This window comes from Haemorhous mexicanus, chromosome 1 (assembly GCF_027477595.1).
Source record: "Haemorhous mexicanus isolate bHaeMex1 chromosome 1, bHaeMex1.pri, whole genome shotgun sequence".
Lineage (NCBI taxonomy): Eukaryota > Metazoa > Chordata > Aves > Passeriformes > Fringillidae > Haemorhous > Haemorhous mexicanus.
Genome location: NC_082341.1, coordinates 131,314,899 through 131,334,764, shown reverse-complemented (window position 1 = coordinate 131,334,764; position 19,866 = coordinate 131,314,899). Strand labels below are relative to the sequence as shown.

At 39.4% G+C, this 19,866-nt stretch overlaps 1 protein-coding gene across 1 annotated transcript; it reads right to left on the bottom strand.

The window, feature by feature from the left end:
- Positions 1–2,731: 2,731 nt before the first annotated feature.
- On the bottom strand, positions 2,732–17,991 carry LOC132336044 (carbonic anhydrase 3-like). The gene is made up of 7 exons (XM_059863120.1): positions 17,793–17,991; positions 16,706–16,903; positions 9,799–9,917; positions 8,865–8,957; positions 7,968–8,033; positions 6,963–7,118; positions 2,732–3,927 (listed from the first exon to the last, which is right to left on the bottom strand). The coding sequence occupies exons 1-7, from the start codon at positions 17,836–17,838 to the stop codon at positions 3,808–3,810; spliced, it is 798 nt and encodes a 265-aa protein (XP_059719103.1). The 5' UTR covers positions 17,839–17,991; the 3' UTR covers positions 2,732–3,807.
- Positions 17,992–19,866: the final 1,875 nt, after the last annotated feature.

Here is a 19,866-nt window from a genome sequence, read left to right as displayed (position 1 = left end):
GAAGGATGCTTTTTCTCCTGAGTCTGAAATTAGCTGTATTTTCAGTCAAAATACTATTGCATATTAACCGAAATCAGCAGCAGAATGTGTATTTACACAGCACATATGTTTTGTGTCTATATTGATATGCACATATACACAGACAGACAGTAAGCTGTAAAAACAGAGGCATAGGTCTGTTCAGTGGCAAAAAGGCTTTGAGGCGAGGGAATGAAACATTTTCCAAACCAAGCCAAACTTGATGCATCCTGATGACCATTACAAGGGATTTGCTGTGTGTCCTTCTGGATGGGGGGCTTTCCCCTGCTGACAGACTGGAGTTCAGCTGCCACTGCTGCCACAGAGCTGAGCAACAGGACAGACCATCTGTCCCAATAATCGTTTGTGATCCCAAATCTGAAACTTGAGCAAAACAATTCAGAATTCTTCTCATGGTATTAACAACTCTGCATATAGGTTGCAAAATACTGTCTTATGTATTATAAAAAGAGGGTCTTAAGATCTGCTCATTTTCCTATAATTACTGTAATGAAATAGAGAATAGGCATAAATTTGGAAATAAATCAGATTTAATCAAGTTTCATCCTGTTCTAAATATTTGATGAGTAAATTCTTCAGAAATATCCATCACCTGAATTTTGACTGTTCTTCAACACTAAAATCTATGTGTATTTTTATATAAAATTTTAGATTATCTATATCTACCTCCTCTTGCCCACCTCAGAGAGCTCCACAAAGTGAGACTGCAGGTTGATGGTTTCCTGCCCAGCTGCAGACAGGTAACCCATGGATCACTTCTGTGATCAACATGTTGGGGCTAGAGAAAAGGCTCCCAATGAGAAACATAAGAAAGTGGACTCCCCACACATTTACCATGAATATCTTTTAGTTTGATGAAGTTTAGAAGGGGAGATCCTATCTAAAATTGATTGTGGAAGAGCATAATCATCTTTGGTACTGCTGCAGCTGCCAATTCATTCCACAGCACTTTCTTGCTCATGTTCCAGACTGTCAGTGACACGGATGCAGGTACAATCATACCACTAAAATGTTTTAAGTTTTGGGAAGACTTGCAGCACCACAGAGCATGGCCATGTAATTTCTGACCTCTGCAGTAGATGAAAAGTGACTTGGAGAAGGGGCTGCAAATGAACTGTGCAGTGTGTCTGCATGTCTCATTTTTGTTTCAGAGGGCTGTTCTAATTAGCACTGATGTCACCAAGTGCAGTCAGGCATACATGGTATGAAAGTCAAAATACAGTAGTAATTCATTCTGTTCTACCCCACTAAGATGAAAACTGGGTGTCTTTCCTTTTTACCAGGTAGTTCTGAACCCAGTGCTGTTCTGAACCCAGTGCTCCTTGTTCCTGTAGTGCAGATTTTGATTACACAGTGGGAATGTGCAGGTAAGTGAGGTATGACGGATGTTACTACTATGTGATCTGAATTCAGTCATACCAGTGATTAATTTTTCTTGTACTTGGGGAAAGCTGCAAAGCAAGGGGTAACCTCTGCAGAATAACAATGAACACAGCCAGAGAGAGCAGGAAATTGCATGATACATGAGCACATTCTAAATGCTGACTCACAGCACCCCACATTTCTCCCTGCTGCATTCAAAACTCTCCCTCAGCTCCTCATATTCAGCTTACAGTGTGATTCACAGGGTCCCTGAAGCACCCCCACCCCCATTCTTTGGCTTTTTATTTTCCTTCTACTCCTACTCTTTCCATTTTTCTCCTGATGCCTGCTGTACCATTGTTTTCTGGATCTGTCATCATTACTTGCAGCAGTCCCTGAACATAGAAACAGGGTCTGTAAAACAACTGCCAAAACCCTTTTTCACACACTTCCTCCTATCTGCAGCTCTCCTGGGCTGAATTTAGTCTACCTTTTACTAATTATAAATACAGATAAAATGAAAACAACTGCATGGGAGAGTCAAATGACACTTTCTTTTGAGAGATTACTTCAACTTTTAAGTTTCCAAATTAACAAACATGACTCTGGAGGATGAGGCTTACCTCACCTGCATTGATAGCACCCAGACAGCTCCTTTGGAAAGCATGACTGGGAAGCCACCATATGATTAAAAACCCCTGAGATTACATGTTCCAGATTTGCAATACCATGAATTGCAAGGAAAAAAAAGAGCCTGCTCCAGGATATGCAGCTCAGTTTAGTACAGCATCTTGTAAAACAACTTACCTTGTAACTCACAACAAACTAAGCATTTTGGAAAATCTTTTTTTGCTTCAATTTTCCATTTTGCAATGAAGGAACATAAACTCTTCCATCAAAAAGCTCAGCAACATCCTTCCTTCCCCTTAATGTGGCAGCCAAGAATCCAGGCACTGCCAGAGCAGAACCTGCTTTGTATGTCCTGAACTCAATGGTAAATTCCCTTTCAGTTTAGTGAGTTTGGATACAGACTGAACTTTTCCACTCTGCAATCAACTTGTGAAGTTGATTCATATGATGTTGCAAGAAAGCCATTGTCAGAATAGAGATGATCTCACTAAAAGAATAGATGTGGATGTCTCGAGGATGTGGCTATTTAGGGGTAATGTGAAATCAGTACTCTTGTAGCTCAAACAAATATCTGAGAAAGATACTATGCATCACCAGTTTCTATAAAGATACCCTACAGAGGACATTGACAGGTCTTTCTTTAAAATTCTGTTACTTTTACATGCTTCTAAATAGCAAAAAACTACAGAACAAAAAAAACTTAAGTAAATATATTTATTATTGTTGGATTTTTTAATGCAGAAACAGTGTTATTTCAATTAGAGGCTTACAATCCTGTTTCATTGTTCTTTGTGACAAAACAAGAGACAAGAACAAATCGGTCAATTGCATTCTGTTAAGAGTCCAACTGTGGTTTCAGATGTTTATGCACAAATTTCATTGACAGCAGGATTGATTACATTTGTACATGAAATGAGAATCTGTCTCAAAAATAATTGAAAATATTAAGGACTTTTCTTATTTTAACACCCTTTTTACATAGAAAAGCCATTTGCATACATGAATAAAATATATACGAAGGATACAAAGACCAACTTCACAAAATTTATGTCACCTTGACTGTTACAGTATTAAAATGGAAATTAGTTTTTAATAAAGAGAACCAGTTGTGACACAAAAAGAAATAGCTCTTCCCCCTTCCCATAGTTTTAACTACATATAATTCAGTGAATACAATTTTCAGAACAGACCTCTGTTTCACCTGTCCATTGTTTTAAGAAAGTAAAAGTTTAGCTCTTTATCAGTGATTATAACACAATTTCCTGTACTTTCATATTTTATGTATCAAAGACCAAAAGAGTTTATAATTTCCAAGAATGCCTTGTGGATTAACTGATGCAGCTTAGAGCTGGATATGGGTAATGCTAAAACCATCTACTGAAAAATATGTCTTTAATCACCATTACTAATCACCAAAACAATTACTTCTCTTAACTGAAACTTCTTTAGCATGCAATCAGACAAGCATCAAGGGACATGTGCACAACAGGAAATTGTCTTGTCTTATTAGTAGCATCTTCCTTCTTCCTCTGAACTATTAACAAAAGCTAATGTTAAAGCAGTTATGAAGAACAGACTCTCTACTTCCATTTTAACAGTAGGATTTGCCTAAATAAATGTTATCCTCTGAAAGTGAAATTCTCATTCCACAACTCAAGTTTCAGCCTCCAGACGTACAGCTGGAGCTCTGTGTAAATGCAGCAAAAGACATAAAACAAAAGCACCTCTTATTTCTAGAGGTTGCCTCTCTCAGAGCCCCCCAACAGGAGCCAGGTCCTAGAGGAACGATGCGCTCACCATCCTGAAATACCGCGGCTGAGTCGGGCGCCAGTTATCAACCAAGGGGTGATCCGGTTCGTTCTCGGCATTCTTGGAGAGGCTGCGGAGCTTTGCCATCTGCAAAAGAGCAAAAATTGAAGTGTCCTGATGGAAATCCTTTGGGATCAAATCCACAGCCCAACAATTAAACTAAGGAGGCTGGTCCAACTGGGGAAAATGTCTCCTTCACCCCACCACCACAAGAAATGTAATCTGAATAATCCAAACAGAAAAATGGGTCCTATTTGAACAGCTCTGTGAAAAATAGCGCCATTTAGGTACTCTCTACAGAACTGTGTACAGACACAGAAACTGTTGGAAGCACTCAGAAAATGTGAATACAGCAGCATGTGCTGTAATAAACCTTTCCTACTCTAACCCTGCCTTAGTGCCTGATTGTTAAGAATCCTTTAGAATTACAAGGTTTTACAGCTGAATTATAAACTAATTGTTCACGTGCATGGTAGGTCTGCAGCAGAGGATATATTTTGCTGCAGTTACACAAGAAGTTCATTATTAGTAACAGGAATTGGAATTCAAATCTGGATAAAGACTTGGACAAGGTTTCAAATGTTGTAAACAAGGTCTACAGTTTGACTGACTCTCCTTGGCGATATATATTTCCTTTTTTGAGGGATGCCATATGAAGAGTTTTGCCCATACTCATCAAAGCTCTTTAATACTCTTTTCTCTACTGCTTTCTATTTCTAATCTAATTTTCAAAGGATGCAACACATACACAGATACCGTATATTCATTTCTTCTCACTACCATGCACTGCACTAGACCCAAAGCACATCAGCTGTGATTCAGACACTTGAACCTGTCCCTGTTTGAATAACTTACTGTGAAAAGCACACACACATTTCCCACTTGTAACTTGAAAACGTAGCCCCATGCAGGGCACACATCACCTTTGTTTGCCAGGAGCTTCAATATGCTGATGTATCTACTTTTCAGTACAGACTTCAAGGCCAATACAAGCAGAACTTCTGTCTAGTTTGTAAAACCTGGGTTCACTGTGATTGAAGTTGTTCTAGTTTATGGACTGAGCTAGCTTGGGCATCTCAACATTACTCTTCACTGAACAGCTCAGAAAAGCAAGCCATCTCAGTCTGCCTGAACAACAATGGGATCCCATTTATAACTAGCATAATATGCATCCAATGGATTAATATTCTGAAATTAAATTTCACATTAAGAATAATTTGTACAGGAAGAGATGAAAATTGTTCATCAGTTTTGTTAAAACTGATAAATTACTATAGGAGAAGAGTGCTGGAGTTTATTATTTGTGGAAGATCTGCTCTACCCAGTAAAAAACCAACATGTACTCAGGCTACGATTACATAAAGATGAAAAAATTAGTCTGCAATTAGACAGAGTTATTCCACAGTTAAATTCCTGTTCTTTCATTAAAAGTAATCTGAGCAGCTAGGCCACCCACACTATATCTCCTTGGGATTTCTGGTGAATTGATTTTCCTGCAGAGCACTGATTTGCAGTGACTGCACTTCCCCTTGTGGCTAATATATGGTTACCATCTGGCTGCAAAAGCATCCAAGAAATCCACTGCAAATGCATACACACTTAAAATAATCACTATTAATGAGGCTGCCATGGTACAACACTGTCTAGGATTAGAAATAATTGGCAACACAATCCTCTTATGAATATATTATTTAGAGTGCAGGCACTCCGGAGTGAGGGAAGTATTTCTATTGTATTTCTAGACAATAACTCACACATGCTGCCAATTCTGCCTGAAAAGCAGCTACCTCAGGGTAAGAGCCAATGTCTCATCTTTATGTAGTAATTTCATCTTTAACTTAAATGCTCCATTCAATTTTTTCAGGAGGGACAGTTAAAGAACAATCTGAATGTTACCCAAAACTCACTACTTTTAGAACAGTGGAGAAAAAGACCACAACCCAAACACAACTGTAGTCAAAAAGTCTTTTCATGAAGCTGGATCAATAATGTGATTAGTTATTTATTTTAAAATGTATTTTAAATCAGAGATGCTCAATAATGACTACACTTTTCCTAATATAATCTGGAGCTGATCTTCTGTAATATAAACATCTAAAATGATTCATTTTGTGGAAACCAGTCAGACCATATTTGTATTTTTCACAGAAGTACCCACTTTAAAATAGCCCCTGTATTTTAATTTTTGGATGGACAAGGAAACAGAAGGCAGAGCAATTCAATAAGCTCTGAAAATTAAGCTGAAAGTTATATGAACACATTACAATATTTCATCTATTGCCAGCTAAGTTCCTCATCATACCTGAGTTGCATTACTTAAAAGATAAAGAGCCACTTAAATACAAAGTGCTAGAAAATAAAAATATTTCCTTTTTGTCATAACATGCACATCAATGAATACGCTAAACACATTATCATCTTGAAAACTTAAAATGAAAAGTTACATGTCTAAATATAATACCTACATTTTATGTCAGTCCCTTGATTAATATTCATGTACTTTGTATCCTGGAGCCTTGAAATTTGTGGTATTGCATCATTATAGTTTTCTGACTAGAGGAATAACCTCAAGTGAGAAAACTGACTTGCGTGGTAAGAGTAGAATCATAGGCTGAAATGAGCTGAAAGAGAGCATTCAAATTCCTGTAAGTGGATTGGGGGGAAATTAGGAGAGGAATTAACAAGAAATACTTCTTTACAGTAAGTGACAAAAGAAGTTTTTGATATTAACAATAAATTATAGTTAGCTGATATTGCTCCAGTTTGTGAAAATTTAGCTGGTATGCCTTCCAGAAACAGGTATTAAACATGTAATTCAACACTTCCAACTTGAACTCCCATCTGCAATACAGGGCAGACAGAATCACCAATCTCATTACATTTGTATTCTGATAAATGATATTTCTGAAAGAAAACCCTGACCATCTACACTGTGGTATGTTTTTACTGATTTAAAAAGCTCTCTGATGTCTGTGGGCTTGAACAACCATGGTGTTGGATGTTGGGTGGTTCTTCACTCTCCTTTTAATCCTGCAATTTCTCACAAATCCAATGACTGTTTTCCTTGTGAAAAGAATAAATTCAGGTTATTGCATGCAAATGAAATGAAGGGGGAAGTTTACCTGGTCTGAACTGACTATGATGGGCTCTCTAAGAATAATCCAGGTAACACACTCTTCGCAAGGTGGAGTAGTGACAGATCCATGGTATGTCCAGTAGTCATGAGATTTAGGGAAAAGAATTGAAGGATCGAAGTTTGGAAAAGGAGCATTTTTCCCCTTTAAAATAAAAACAGAAACACAACAAAACAAAACAGAAAACTCTTCAACAAATCTAGCCAAGATTTGTTTGCAGCTCTGTTATTTTAAGAAACAGGGAGTGACTCAGATACTGCAAATGTATGAACTGAGGAAAGTAAGCACAGATCTACACAAGATTCAATGGTGCAGTGAGACAGGGGGACTGAATGACCCTCACAGATGGGCCCAGAGAAGCATGACGCAACAGAAAACTCCATGCCTCAGCTATCTCATGTGAAGCGGCGTCCAGTACCAGTGTTTCACTCATTTCTGGGCAGAAACACTCCTCCTTCTGGCCTCCTTTCTAATGGAAATTCTTTCTATCTATTGAATATTGCATTAGGTCACTATATAACAAAGTGAGACAGGTACTACTTTTATAATATTTGTGCTAATAACAAGCAAGGCAGCCTCTGAAATGTGAGATTTATCACACAGGACACAAATCTAAGACACAAATGTCTAGTCAGTGGCATTTCCAGAGATCCATTAGGCAGCCCATTATTAAGACCAAATGGACCGATTTCTAAATACGCTTTTTATTTGGCACTGCCCACTGAGGCAGTAAGGTTCCATGCCTATTTTTAGGTGAGCAAAGACTGGGGAAATTGCTCATTTTCGCCAAACTCATGTGCGCTGCTAAAGTCAAAGAAAGCTCATATGTAAATGGAAGAAAGGACTTTTCATGTTGAGGAAAAGCTACTCATGGTTTTATTCCCAAAAATATTCTAGAAACGTTGCAGAGCAGAATGTGAAAATTAGTTCTTTTTCTTTTTTGCCCTGAGACTTTGAGCAATCTTCCTGTAATGAAAAGGCCAATATCATTACCTTTGTTTTGATAGCATTTATTTCTTCAAGAATTCTCTTCATCTCTGGTTTGGGAGTTTCTCCTACCTGTAAAGAACAAAGTGTGAGTTAAGCAAGGAGTTCTGCATGACCAGGTTTCTTCTTTCTCCTATTTTTCTATATGAGCATCTATCAACTGTAAAACTATGAGTGTCTATCTAAACATCTATCAACTATAAAATTAGAAAGCATTAACACAACCTATCACCCCTACCATCTTGGTAAGCTATGTCTTCTGTCTATTACCTCTGCCTGTACCCCAACAGATATTACAATACTAAGGGGGACATTGTATCAGGACAGAAATTTTAGCATAACAGGTAATTTCACAACACAGATTTCATGGTCAGACACATTGTTTGCAACTGCTGATCTCAAAAAAGACAACCAGCTTTCTATCTCTAGCTCTGTGTCTAGTGAATAGAGCAACAGCTAATATTTCAGGCTAAGGCTGCATGCCCCTAAAAGGATTTTAAAAAAAGGATGAGTAGTATGTATTGCCTGTGAGATAGTTCTATTTGAGATACAGTTCACGAAAAACCTAGAAGAGATGAATGTCCTTGAAATCTGTCCCCAGTTAGCAAAAAAGACAGCTGACTGCTGTTGGTGAGAGGGCCACTTCTGACACATGTCCCATTCCATGAGCCACATAGTGACACAATAGCTGCAGGGACAAGTGTGTGTAGTTTTGGATACCACTTGAGATAATATGACTCATGCTCTGTAACTTGAAAGGGATACATTACTGAAAGTCAACCCCTTCAATGTGGTAGGATCCCTAGAAAATATACCCACCAGAGAGTTCTGCTTTTTTTTAACCTTCTAAGAATAGAAATTTCATAGTATCAATGCAAAGAAGTGTTGCATGCTTCTACTTACTTGCAAAAATATGGCCAAAACAGCAATCCCATCAGTTCTTCTCTTAGCATCAAGGTAATTACTGTATTTGGGATTCCAGTGTAACAAATGTAGCTTGAAACAAAGAAAAACACATAAGAAAACCCCATTATTTAACAGCAAGCCATCAGAAGACTGAATTTATAGTTCTTCACATAACTGTGTGAGTTTGAGGCAACAAGGAATGATCATGAGGCCTTCCAAAAAAGAGATGTAAAATGGAAAGCAAAGTCATCTACTAGTTATATCTATAATAGCATAATTATACTATTTGCTTTAAAATAAACTATAAATATCTGAATAAGAAATTAAAAAAACCCCAAAAACTGTAATGTCATCTTAAAGCTGAATAAAAGTTGCTGAAGTAATCAGGTAGACCATGCAGTTCAGACATCATCTGCTGATATGTGACGCATTTCCATTTGGCATTCTAATTACAGCAACTCTATCAAAGAATCCATATGAATGTCATTCATGTAAACTATTAGTCTACATTTCTCATTTTCTTTACAATCCTAAGGTGCTAAAGAACCAATGTAATTCATTCTTCCCACCCATTTCTATCACTGCAAATTTAGACTTTTACTATAATTCTGTATTTTCAGAATACTGTTTTAGCAAGTTTGAATTGCATCTGAGTAATTCAGTCTTGCTGTGCTGTTTCACACCACACTGGTTTGAGAACATGGAAGGAAACCTTCGTTTCACACAGAATTTTTCTTTTCTCCTGCTGTGAGAATGTCTTCAACCTGATTTATGTTTATAACAGTCAATGGGAGTAAGAATAAAAAGGCACAGATAAATAAACAGAAAGAACTCCCAGAAAACAGAGAAATGACAGATTTTGTCCCAAAAGAACAATAGTGTCAAATTTTATTTTACACCCTGTTTTAAAGCAAGAAGTGGTGAGCCTTACCTCTCCTGCATACCTCACTCCATTCACGACATGCTCCGAGCCGTGGTCATCAGACGAGCCCCAGTGGAAGTGCAGCTGCCGCAGCCTGTAGACTCCTGGAAGCGGCCCACCTCTCAGCACTGCAATTGAGAATCTGCAACAGCATCAGACTCCAGGATCTCCCAATTCTTTTAAATGAAATTCATATGTATCTACAATATTTACTCATGTATTTACATATTTGCTGTACAGATGCCCTTTGTTCTGAAAATCTGCACTGATTTTAGCCACACGTCAGGCAACCGCCTTCAGCCATACGCACCTACAGGCAGAGGAGAACTTTTGTGTCTAGGCTTCCATTACAGCCACTAGAGATCACTGATTTAAACTAGCTGCATGAATGTGCACCTAGTACTTTCTGGAATAGTCCAGAGACATCTAGACAGGACTGAGAGATCTGGTCCAGGATCTGTGGAAGAACTGTACATTCTGAACCAATATCTGGAGGCAAGAGGAAATAGATTAGGTTATCAAACATGTCACAGGATGCCTGTGTTTGGGTAACTGAAGTAACCTCTAATCAGAACAAGTCAGGCCTCTAGAGTAATTCTGCTTGCCTTAAAGTAGACACTCAGCAGACAGTGACCTGAATTGCTCTCTGGATTCCTTGAACTCCAACTCTGTTGCCTCAAATGGCAGTTTAGATATAACCTACCAACTTTTAAAATCCCACAACAAGACACCTAAATAGGTCTTAGAGGTCTTAATCTCCCCCTGAATTGAATCTAGGATTTGTGATGTGAATGTACACAAATATAACCACGATCAAGTGGTGAACTGCTAGATGATAAAAAAATTCCCAGAAAACTCTAAAAAATTGTGTATCTTACTGCAGGCTATGACTTATTTGTTTAAAGAGTTATGACATCACTGATGCTGCTTCTGCTCTAATAGCTGCTCCCTCCAGCTATGGAAGAAGAAAAAGAATGCAGAAAATAAACCAGAAAAGCAAATACTGAGTATACAAGCTATTTTCCTAAAGAAAAGTCTAGCCAACAATGAATGATATCTAGTTTTCTAAATAATGTTACCATTTATAAATAATATTGTAAATGAAGGTGGTCTATTTGAAAGAATCAATGTAATAGAAAAACATATTTATATTCACCAAATAGTAGAAGATACTCAATTCTCATTCACTTTTTTTGAGGATAGAAGTAATAGCATTCCTATAAAACTTTCAGTAGTTCTCAAGAACTGGTCTTTATATACCAGAAAAAATATCCTTCAATCTGAAAATAATTAAATCCATTATCATCTCAAGAAATACAGCACTAAGAGTTGAGCAAGCTGTTTTTCTCAACAAATTCCTTTTACTTCTTCCCACAGACATTCATAACTGTGGTGAACACAGTCAGGGTAAGAGCAGTAGCTGACAAGGCCATCAATTCTCCATTAAAATAGATCTGTAAAGCCAAGTAATCCTCTTTAAGGTAAAAGCATGTAATTATTTCCACTGATGGGCAATCAGCAGACATTTTTGATTGGGTATTAGGTGAAGCTCTGCATCACCTCATGCCAACACATTCCAGTTTCACCCATCTATAAATAGGCAGTAACTTTTACCTAGCACACTTTAAGCAGAAAAAATGATGCAAACAACATCTCCTGAAGGACAAAAAGGTATTTTTTTCCTTTTATTTACAAGTGTGTAGTATCAGACAAATAAATAACATTAAATGATAATGTAAGTAAATTAAATCATCCTACATTTTAAAAAGGGAAAAATAAACAAAACCACTACAAGAATTAGGTTCTCCAATATTTAAAACATTAAAAACCCCAAACTATGTCTGCATAGCTTAAATTTAGTACGGTTTTTTTATTTTTAAGCATGTGTTTTGGAACTTGAATTCTAAACATATCTTTATCCTCTTGGGCTTCAATACTATGCAAATAAAAATGCACAACCACATGAAAGAAAAAGAATATAAAAAAAAGTTTATGAAAGAAGAGATGGTACCTTGACATTATTTTTCAGCTATGTTAGTATATATTATTTACATGTAACAGGGAATTTTTCTGACAATTATTACACAGGAAATGTTCACCTTAAATATCTGAGAGTCAGGGCAGAATTACCGAAATGTAACTCCCTTAAACTTGCTGCCATTAAGGTAACATGGCCCAGGTGCAGGAATACACAAACCAGCTCAGGAAGACAGGGGAGAGAAGTATTCACTCCTTTGTGGTGCCTTATTGCTCATCCCATTGCTCAGTGACTGACTCTAAATGGGTTTGCACATCAACCTCAGTGACCCATCAGTGCCTGATACCAGATGTAAAAATGTCAATCTGTCTTGCCCAAATTCTGTGCCCCCACCCCCCCATCCAGAGTGAAGAATGATCTATCACGGAACAAGCCTACATGGACATACACATGGACATCTGCTCTGGAAAAAAGCTCACCTTTTATTTGATCTGTCATCAGCCGAGCAGCATGAGACAAAATGGGCTAATAAAAGAACAGGCTTTTTTTTCACTTTGAATGTAATCACTAGGGCAAGTGCTGCACAGAAGGATGTAACTAAGGCAAGAAAACCCCGTCTCTCACTCTGTGACACAGCAAAATGAAGGTGTCATGCAGTTGAGTGGAGATGGCTGCACCAGTCACTTTATCTCAGCTAGCTGGATGCCCTTGACAACAGAAAAGGGACAAGAAGCTTCTCAGATATGTGCATCCGCTTGCTGAGCAGCTTCTGCAGGGGTCTGGTTGTTAATCTGTGCTAGTGTCAATTGTCATTTGCCCTCACTAAAAGTAAAACTGGCAAAGTTATGCCTACACAAACGTCTTCCCTGTTTGCTGTAAAGGCAGGTGAAAAAACCCACAGAGAACAAAGCAGATTCATGAGACAAGTTAGGTTTATAAACATGACAAGAAATGACTGTTCTATGAAGATTTATGATCACGCATACTGCCAAATCCATAAAATGAATTGGCAAACCCCAATGGAATTAAATTAGTAATGTACTATTGTATGACAATTGAAAAGATACATTACCTTTTTTATGCTGCTTCATAATAGAATCTAACAGTGCAGTACAGAAACCACAGCTGTTTCACATCAGTGTCACATTTTAAAAGTCATAAGGAAGCCTCTGCTCAGAAGAGGATCCCTGTACTGAAACCATCCAGCTAACTGCAGGGATAAAATGTGATTCCTAAAAGCTTTTGGAACTCAAATTTCAGTTCTCACTGAAATATTCTTTAAGCAAGCACTGAATAGAGATACAGCAGGATTACACTTGTTTCTATTTGAACTTTGTACTCTTTTAGGGACAGACGGGGAAAGAGAAGCATCAGACAGAAGTCTGTCAGCTTGTCACCCACCCTCACCTACACTGTAACACATCTTTGCCAGTTTTGTGCCCCCAGATCACAGCCTGTTCATCAGTGAGCTCCCAAATCGTCCTCGTTTGTGCTCTGTGTCAATGTCCCACCCACAGGGCCAGAAAACTGACAGTCCTCTGTGTAGCTGTAGCTTCAGCAGGCCCTTGACTAGAATTATAAGTCAAGCCCTTTTAATTCTAACAATGGAAATTCCAATTTAACAGAAGCTCAAATCCTAAATCCCCTGTACCCAAGCATAGGAGTTCTCAATACCTTCATGCAGACGTGGCAAATGACAGATGTGTTGTTACACTGAAAGAAGAATTTTACTTTGGTGCCTTCTGCCTTATGCAGTACAGCCATTCAGTGGTAGCGCAACTACAAAGGTACTGGGATTTAGTGGTGCTATTTTTTAACAGCTACTGATTTTTCTCCAGTGTATATTCAGCAGACAAAATGTTTTGCAGGAATCAACCAAAACTGGAATGTCTATGGACAGACTTCCCCCTTCAATTAAAGTTACTGGGGTTTGTCTTCACTCTATAATAACCAGTGAAAAAACGAATGGTTTATTTACCATTAGTTGATAATCAAAATTTCATTTGCAAAAATAAATGAGATTTCCCATAAAGGGGTATTGGAGGAAATGCTGGCCACAAGCCCTAGTCAAGCTAAAAGAGCTGATTAGCAACAAGCTCCGACTTCTTACAGTAACTGTCTCTAATTTTTTTTTTCATCATCCACTTTCAAAGCCACATATTTCTTTGATAGGAAAGATTCTGAAAACAGCATCAAGGTAAGCCTGTAAGAATGTGTGCCTGCACTGAAGGTACTCCAAACCCTTCAATGTCACTCATCTGAAAGCCAGAAAAAGAAGAAGCAGAAATCTGTTTGGTTGATGAACATCCATACGAAGTGCCAACTAAAACAACAAACAAAGAGGGAAGATGAAGGCAGGTATCCATGTGACCTTAGTGTATCTCTGTCCAGCTGCCCTGTCTGGGTTCCATTACCAGACTTTTCTATTTTACTATTTCTAAAACAATCAAACACTCTGGTGTAACCAAGGTATTACAACAATAGCCAAAGAGTCACTAACTGTAAGGAAGTTATACATCTCAAAGAGCATCATGACAATAGTCCCACTAGCTAGAAGCTCTCAGGATGCTTCTCTGAGATGAATATTTTATGAATTTTAGAAATAAACAGATTCTGATAGTGGAAATAAGATTTCAGCCCTAATTCAAACCAAAAATGGGTCACTGCTGGATCTAAAAGAGAATCTGAATTGCCAATCAGGCCAAAAAAACATAGCAGTTTATAGCAGTGGTTGGTTGCCAAAGTACCCAAGTTCTGGTGCGTTTTACTGAGCCCAGCTACCTCGAAGGTTTGATTTCAGCTCCTGGTTCTTTCCTACCTTTTCAGATTCCAGCCCCACCTGCAATCATTTTACAGTGAATAAGGTCCATCTACATGGGTACAGTAAGAAAGGAAACTGAGTCAACAAGAATCCATTGACTTGTATGGATAGGCAGCAGAGGCATGATACTGCTCCTACAGCAACTTCATCTGTCAGCAAAGCTTCCAATTTTGTAGCAGATTCCCAAAGTCAATCAGACTTTATAAATAGCTGGAAATAAGTTTTCCAATCCCTTCCACTAGGCTAACCCTAAACATCAAATAATAAGGATAATACCTGAATTACATTCTATGACACTCTAATTGTTTGAATTTAAGAAACTGTCCTCAATTGTGAATTCTCCAAGTGTTCTTGGCAGGATGCACAGTGGATGTAAAATTTGGATACATCCAAAGTAATTGATTTCATCACTAACCTTGGCAATTTATTCAGCAATCTATTTTATCCAAACTAATGACAATGCAGACAGAAGTACAGATATGGGTATGACCACTATAACTGAAAAAAGTCAGGAAAATAAATGTTTAGTTTTCTGGTAAACTCAGAAATAATTCAGATAGAGTGATAGACACGTACACAGACATAGCGAGAATGAGTATTTTTGTCCAAAGGAATGAAAGCTTCATTCCTATACGACTGCCATTGCATATGTATGTTTTGTGCAGCTGGTGGTTCTTTTACATAAAAAATAAGCCATTGTACATATCCTAAAAAACTGAAAATGTGTTCAAGTCAGTAGGAGTATGCACAGTGGAATTTGTCCTGCAATTAGCATTATATTAGAGAAAGAACACCACCCACACACTCTGCAGGCAATGGTATAACAAAGGAGACATAACAACAAACACTGAATGTTTCTTGACTTCAAAGAGTTGAGATATACACCTACTTTTTTTTTGCAGTGAGTCACTTTTTATTTCTGAGATCAAAACAAAATAGTTACTGAGCAATTCATCTGAAAAAATATTTCAGAACATTCTGAAACTTTCTGTTCTTTGTGGTGAGTGTTGCATCCATGCTGTAGATTGCTGTGCCTGGATACTCCCTCCCATTCAAAATCTGAGTTGTTTTCACAATACTTACACTTTCATTTTTATGCATAAGATGCAACCATTGGTATATCTGATGCTGTTCTAACTAATACAACATATGGTAAAAAATGGTAATAGTCACGGAGATCTGACATGCCACAGCTACATTTCTTTACCTGTGTATCATTTTATCTGACATTATTAATATTTTTCTTCAAATAACATTGAAAAGTCCCACTTTGCTAGAAAAGTTACAAAACTCGACTGCATAGTAGTTTGTGAGTTTTGATAGTATATTAACTAGTCCAGAGCACATACATTTTGATCCTCAGTTTCATGAAACCCAAGTAATTAGTTAAAAATCCATTAAATGAAATCAAATCCATGTCCATTTATACTTAACTTGAAACAATCTATTAGTAAGATTTCTCATAGTAATTAGAGCTGTCAGTCCTAGTCATATAGAAAGTGTAAGTTTCAATGCAGGTAAGAAATAAGTCTGTACACTGTATGCTGTCATAGATGCAAGTGGATAAAAGCTGACACAATTAAATTTATCAGCCCTATAATCTTCATTAAGACAAAACCTCATTAATGCCAAAAAGAGTTTCAACTGATTAAATACCATGACGTTGTGGCAACATCTGGCTTGTTACTTCATTTATCACAAATTACATGGATAGAGTTTTTAAATATTGTAACTTAAGATGTTCTGCAGGGCATCTCAAATAGGTAAAATGGAATTCAGTTCTCATAGAAAAAGCCTGGGCCTCCTTCATCCTGGAAAGCAACACAACTGCAATGACTTTTTGCAGCCCCGAAATTTATCTTACACCTTAATTCACCCTGTACCAAGTTTATTTGTGGCTCTCTCCATTCCCCGGGATTTTACTGATGAACTTTAAAAGGAATCCCCGATTTAGCCAGCAGCAGCACAGGGTACCCAGTCAGAGAAGCCTGTGCATCACACACAGGCAGTACACAGCACCCTACCGAGAGCCTGAACAGTCAGAGCAGGCTCTTCCATGCAAATTGAGAAATAGTCACTTATATGTAATGAAAGTTAGAGATGAAAACAAAACTGACCTGATCTATCAAATGAATCATCAAATACAACTCTGCAGGTTTTCCCATTGTTGAGGATGGTCTTAGCTGCACCAGGATCATAACTAGCAAACCATGGTAGTAGAGAACTATCATAATGCACCTCTTTGTTATTGATTTCAATCGGTGACTGATGGCGTCCTTTTGCAAAAGGGTAATTTTTGTGCCACTGATCTGGTCCTACAAAAAAAGTACAGAGAAGTATCAGAAAAATCTTTTCCAGAGAAATATGAATTATACTTGTAACAATTAACACAGGCTTGGCTTTGCTTAAGTATAGAACATAACTTAAGTGCATTAATAAGTAACTGCCTCGTTGTTATTCATGCCCTGTCAAGAGTTTCACTGTATAAAAAGGAACTAGATTGATTACTAGCTGGAACACTGGATACTTAAAAGTCCTTCAACTGAACCTAAACTCTTGCAGCAACCTCAAGACTGACTACTAGGAGAATGATATTATACCAAGGAAGAAAACCAGAGATGTGCACTCCAAGTCCAGCAGCGGCTAGAAATATGATGGGATATACCCAAATGACTGAAATATGGCACCATGTAGCCATACGGAACAAGGAAAGGCTACTGATCCCTGGACATGCCAAGAATTTGAAACGTGGATTTAATGATTATCATGCTTTTACCAAGAAGTTCATGTGGGAAAAGCCTGAGCAATGCTGAACTGTTCTTCCTGCAGCAGAGAGAGCAGGAACAATAGACCACCAATACCCCAACCTCTCCAAGCAGGCGGGGCCTGCAGCTCAGCACGGCTCTTCTGCATTAGGGCTGGCCTAAACCGGACATACTGCTATGTCCATTTTTAATTTACATTAACAGTAGGAAAACTGACTTTATTTAACTCAAAGACCCCCTGCCATTGACCTCTCCTTCCGCCAGCTTCGCCTCTTCCGTGCCTGCGAGCGACAACCGAGCGGCCTCGGCCCCGCCACCTGCAGAGCCCCGGGCCTGCCTGGAGCCCGTGTCCCCGCCATGCTCCCTCGGGAAGCGGGATCCCCGTTTCGCCCGGGTTTCGGTGCCGGGAGGAGCGGGCCGGGCGCAGCCCCCTGCTCACCGTTGTCGCTGTCGTAGCCCCAGGGGTAGTAGTTGGGGTTGATCATGGTGCGGTGCCGGCGCCGCGCCCCAGCCTCTGCCGGCGGCTCTGGTAGGACGCTGGCCTCGCCTCACGGCGGCTTTTTATAGACTCCCGCCAAATCCATGCCCGTCCCCGCCGCCCGACGGCCGGGAGGGCCCCGGGAGCCGGGGGCGGGGAGAGCGGCGCTGCCTCGGACCGCCCGCCCCGCTCCCGCTGTCCGCCGGGAATGCGGAGGAAGGAGCCGGCCGGGACAGTGCCGGGAATGCCCTCAGGAGGGGAAAGGGCTGCACCGCCTGCCCCGGCGCCAAGGAGATGGGAATATAGTGCTGCACGAATGCCCAGCACTAGGCACAGGCAATGTAGGGATAGTTTTCAAATTCAAGTGGGGTAGGTGCGCATCCATGCGCGGACGCGCAGCCCGATCAGGGAGCTTTAGCCGGGCTGGCTGCTGAACTGAAATGTGCAGGTTCAGGCAGGCTGGCCGGGCTTTTTATGGCTGTTTGTAGAAAGCCTCTTTTGGCGTGAGGCCTGTGCGGTACGGAGGGGCTGGGTGTCTCCCCAGGAGGCCGCGCTGGAGCCGTGTTTCCCTGCCGGGTGTGTGGCACAGCCCTGATCCAGGGGCCAGCAGGGGGTGAGAGGATGAGTCCAACAGCTTTTGTGCGAATGGCTATCGCAGGTTCACACCCTTCCCCAGGAAATTCCCCTGTATTCGCCTGGGTTCCAGCGCTGCTCCCTGCTGTGCGGTCTCCCGTTGCCTTCATAAACAGCTTCCCTGCAAAAATTTAGTGGCATTAATTGCTCCAGCCTTTAAAAAGGTGCTGCTTCCTCTACTGCAATGTTTCTTGGTAAATGGAAATCATTAAGCTAGCTGAAGATCCAGTTCCCGTCAGCTCCAGATAAAATCGTTATTATCAAATTAGGCATAGGATTTGTTTGTTTTGCTTCAGCTCTAATTCTCCTTTCATTTAGCAGGGTGTTATGCATCAGATTGCACTTAAAATTGTAAGCATACTTGCTAGCAGGCATGTGTTATGTCTTATGCGACACACAGAAATCAAATGACTTCTAAAAATATTTGTTATTCTGACACACAGAGAATTGCCAGATGAGATAAAGACAGAGGTTAGCACCAATGGTGTAAAACAGATGAGGGGCTGACTAAGTAGAAGACAAAACACTAGATTGAAAGATGAATTACTGTGATTTAAATTTTAGAAGACTTTCTGTGTAAGGATTGAGCTTATTTTACTTGCTAGTAATGAAGTGAGGTAAAAACGTACAAGTTGGTTGAAGAAAGATGCAAAAGGCACAGGATGGAAGTGTGGAGTCATAGTGCAGAAAAATTCAGTATCCCTGAATGTTGTGTAAACTACAGTGATACTCAGTAGCTGAAGGTGCTGCATGGTGGTCTTGAATCACAGCCCTGATTCAGATTTTTTTCTGATATGAAGAGGAAGTGAAAGAGAAGGAAGAAGCATGGGTCTGTGGGTGATAACATGTCAATAACCATTACCAGGCAGAAACTGCTCACAGAAAAAAACCCAGGAACAAACCAAGGACATGTCAGTGGAGCTGAAGAGACCCTGGTATGACCTCTGAGACAGGTCTGTTGGCCTCATGAAGCTGAATTACGATGAATTGCAACAGGTGCAGGGGAGACAAGGCCATTAAAGAGCCTCTTTTATAAGATGAGACTATAAAAGCTTAGTGTGCTTTGCATAGCAAACAAATGTTAAGAGGGTAAGTGACAGCTGTCTTTCTATGCACTTCATCAGAGAGGTGAACACCAACAAATTGGAAGAGTTATTGAAGCTAAAGAGAAGTGTTAGCCAATGAACAATTACATATAACTTTGCCATGAGCAATTTGAGGCAAGATAACAAATCAAGGTTTGGAAACACCCGAGGTATTCCCCTGACTTTGCTGTATTAAAAGTGGAGACATGAACGAGGTACACAGGAGCTTTGTGTTTATGTCTGACAGAGCACAATACTGTCTCCCACCTCTTCCTCAGTTTTCACTTCCATTTCTGAGCATCTTCTCAATGCCATGA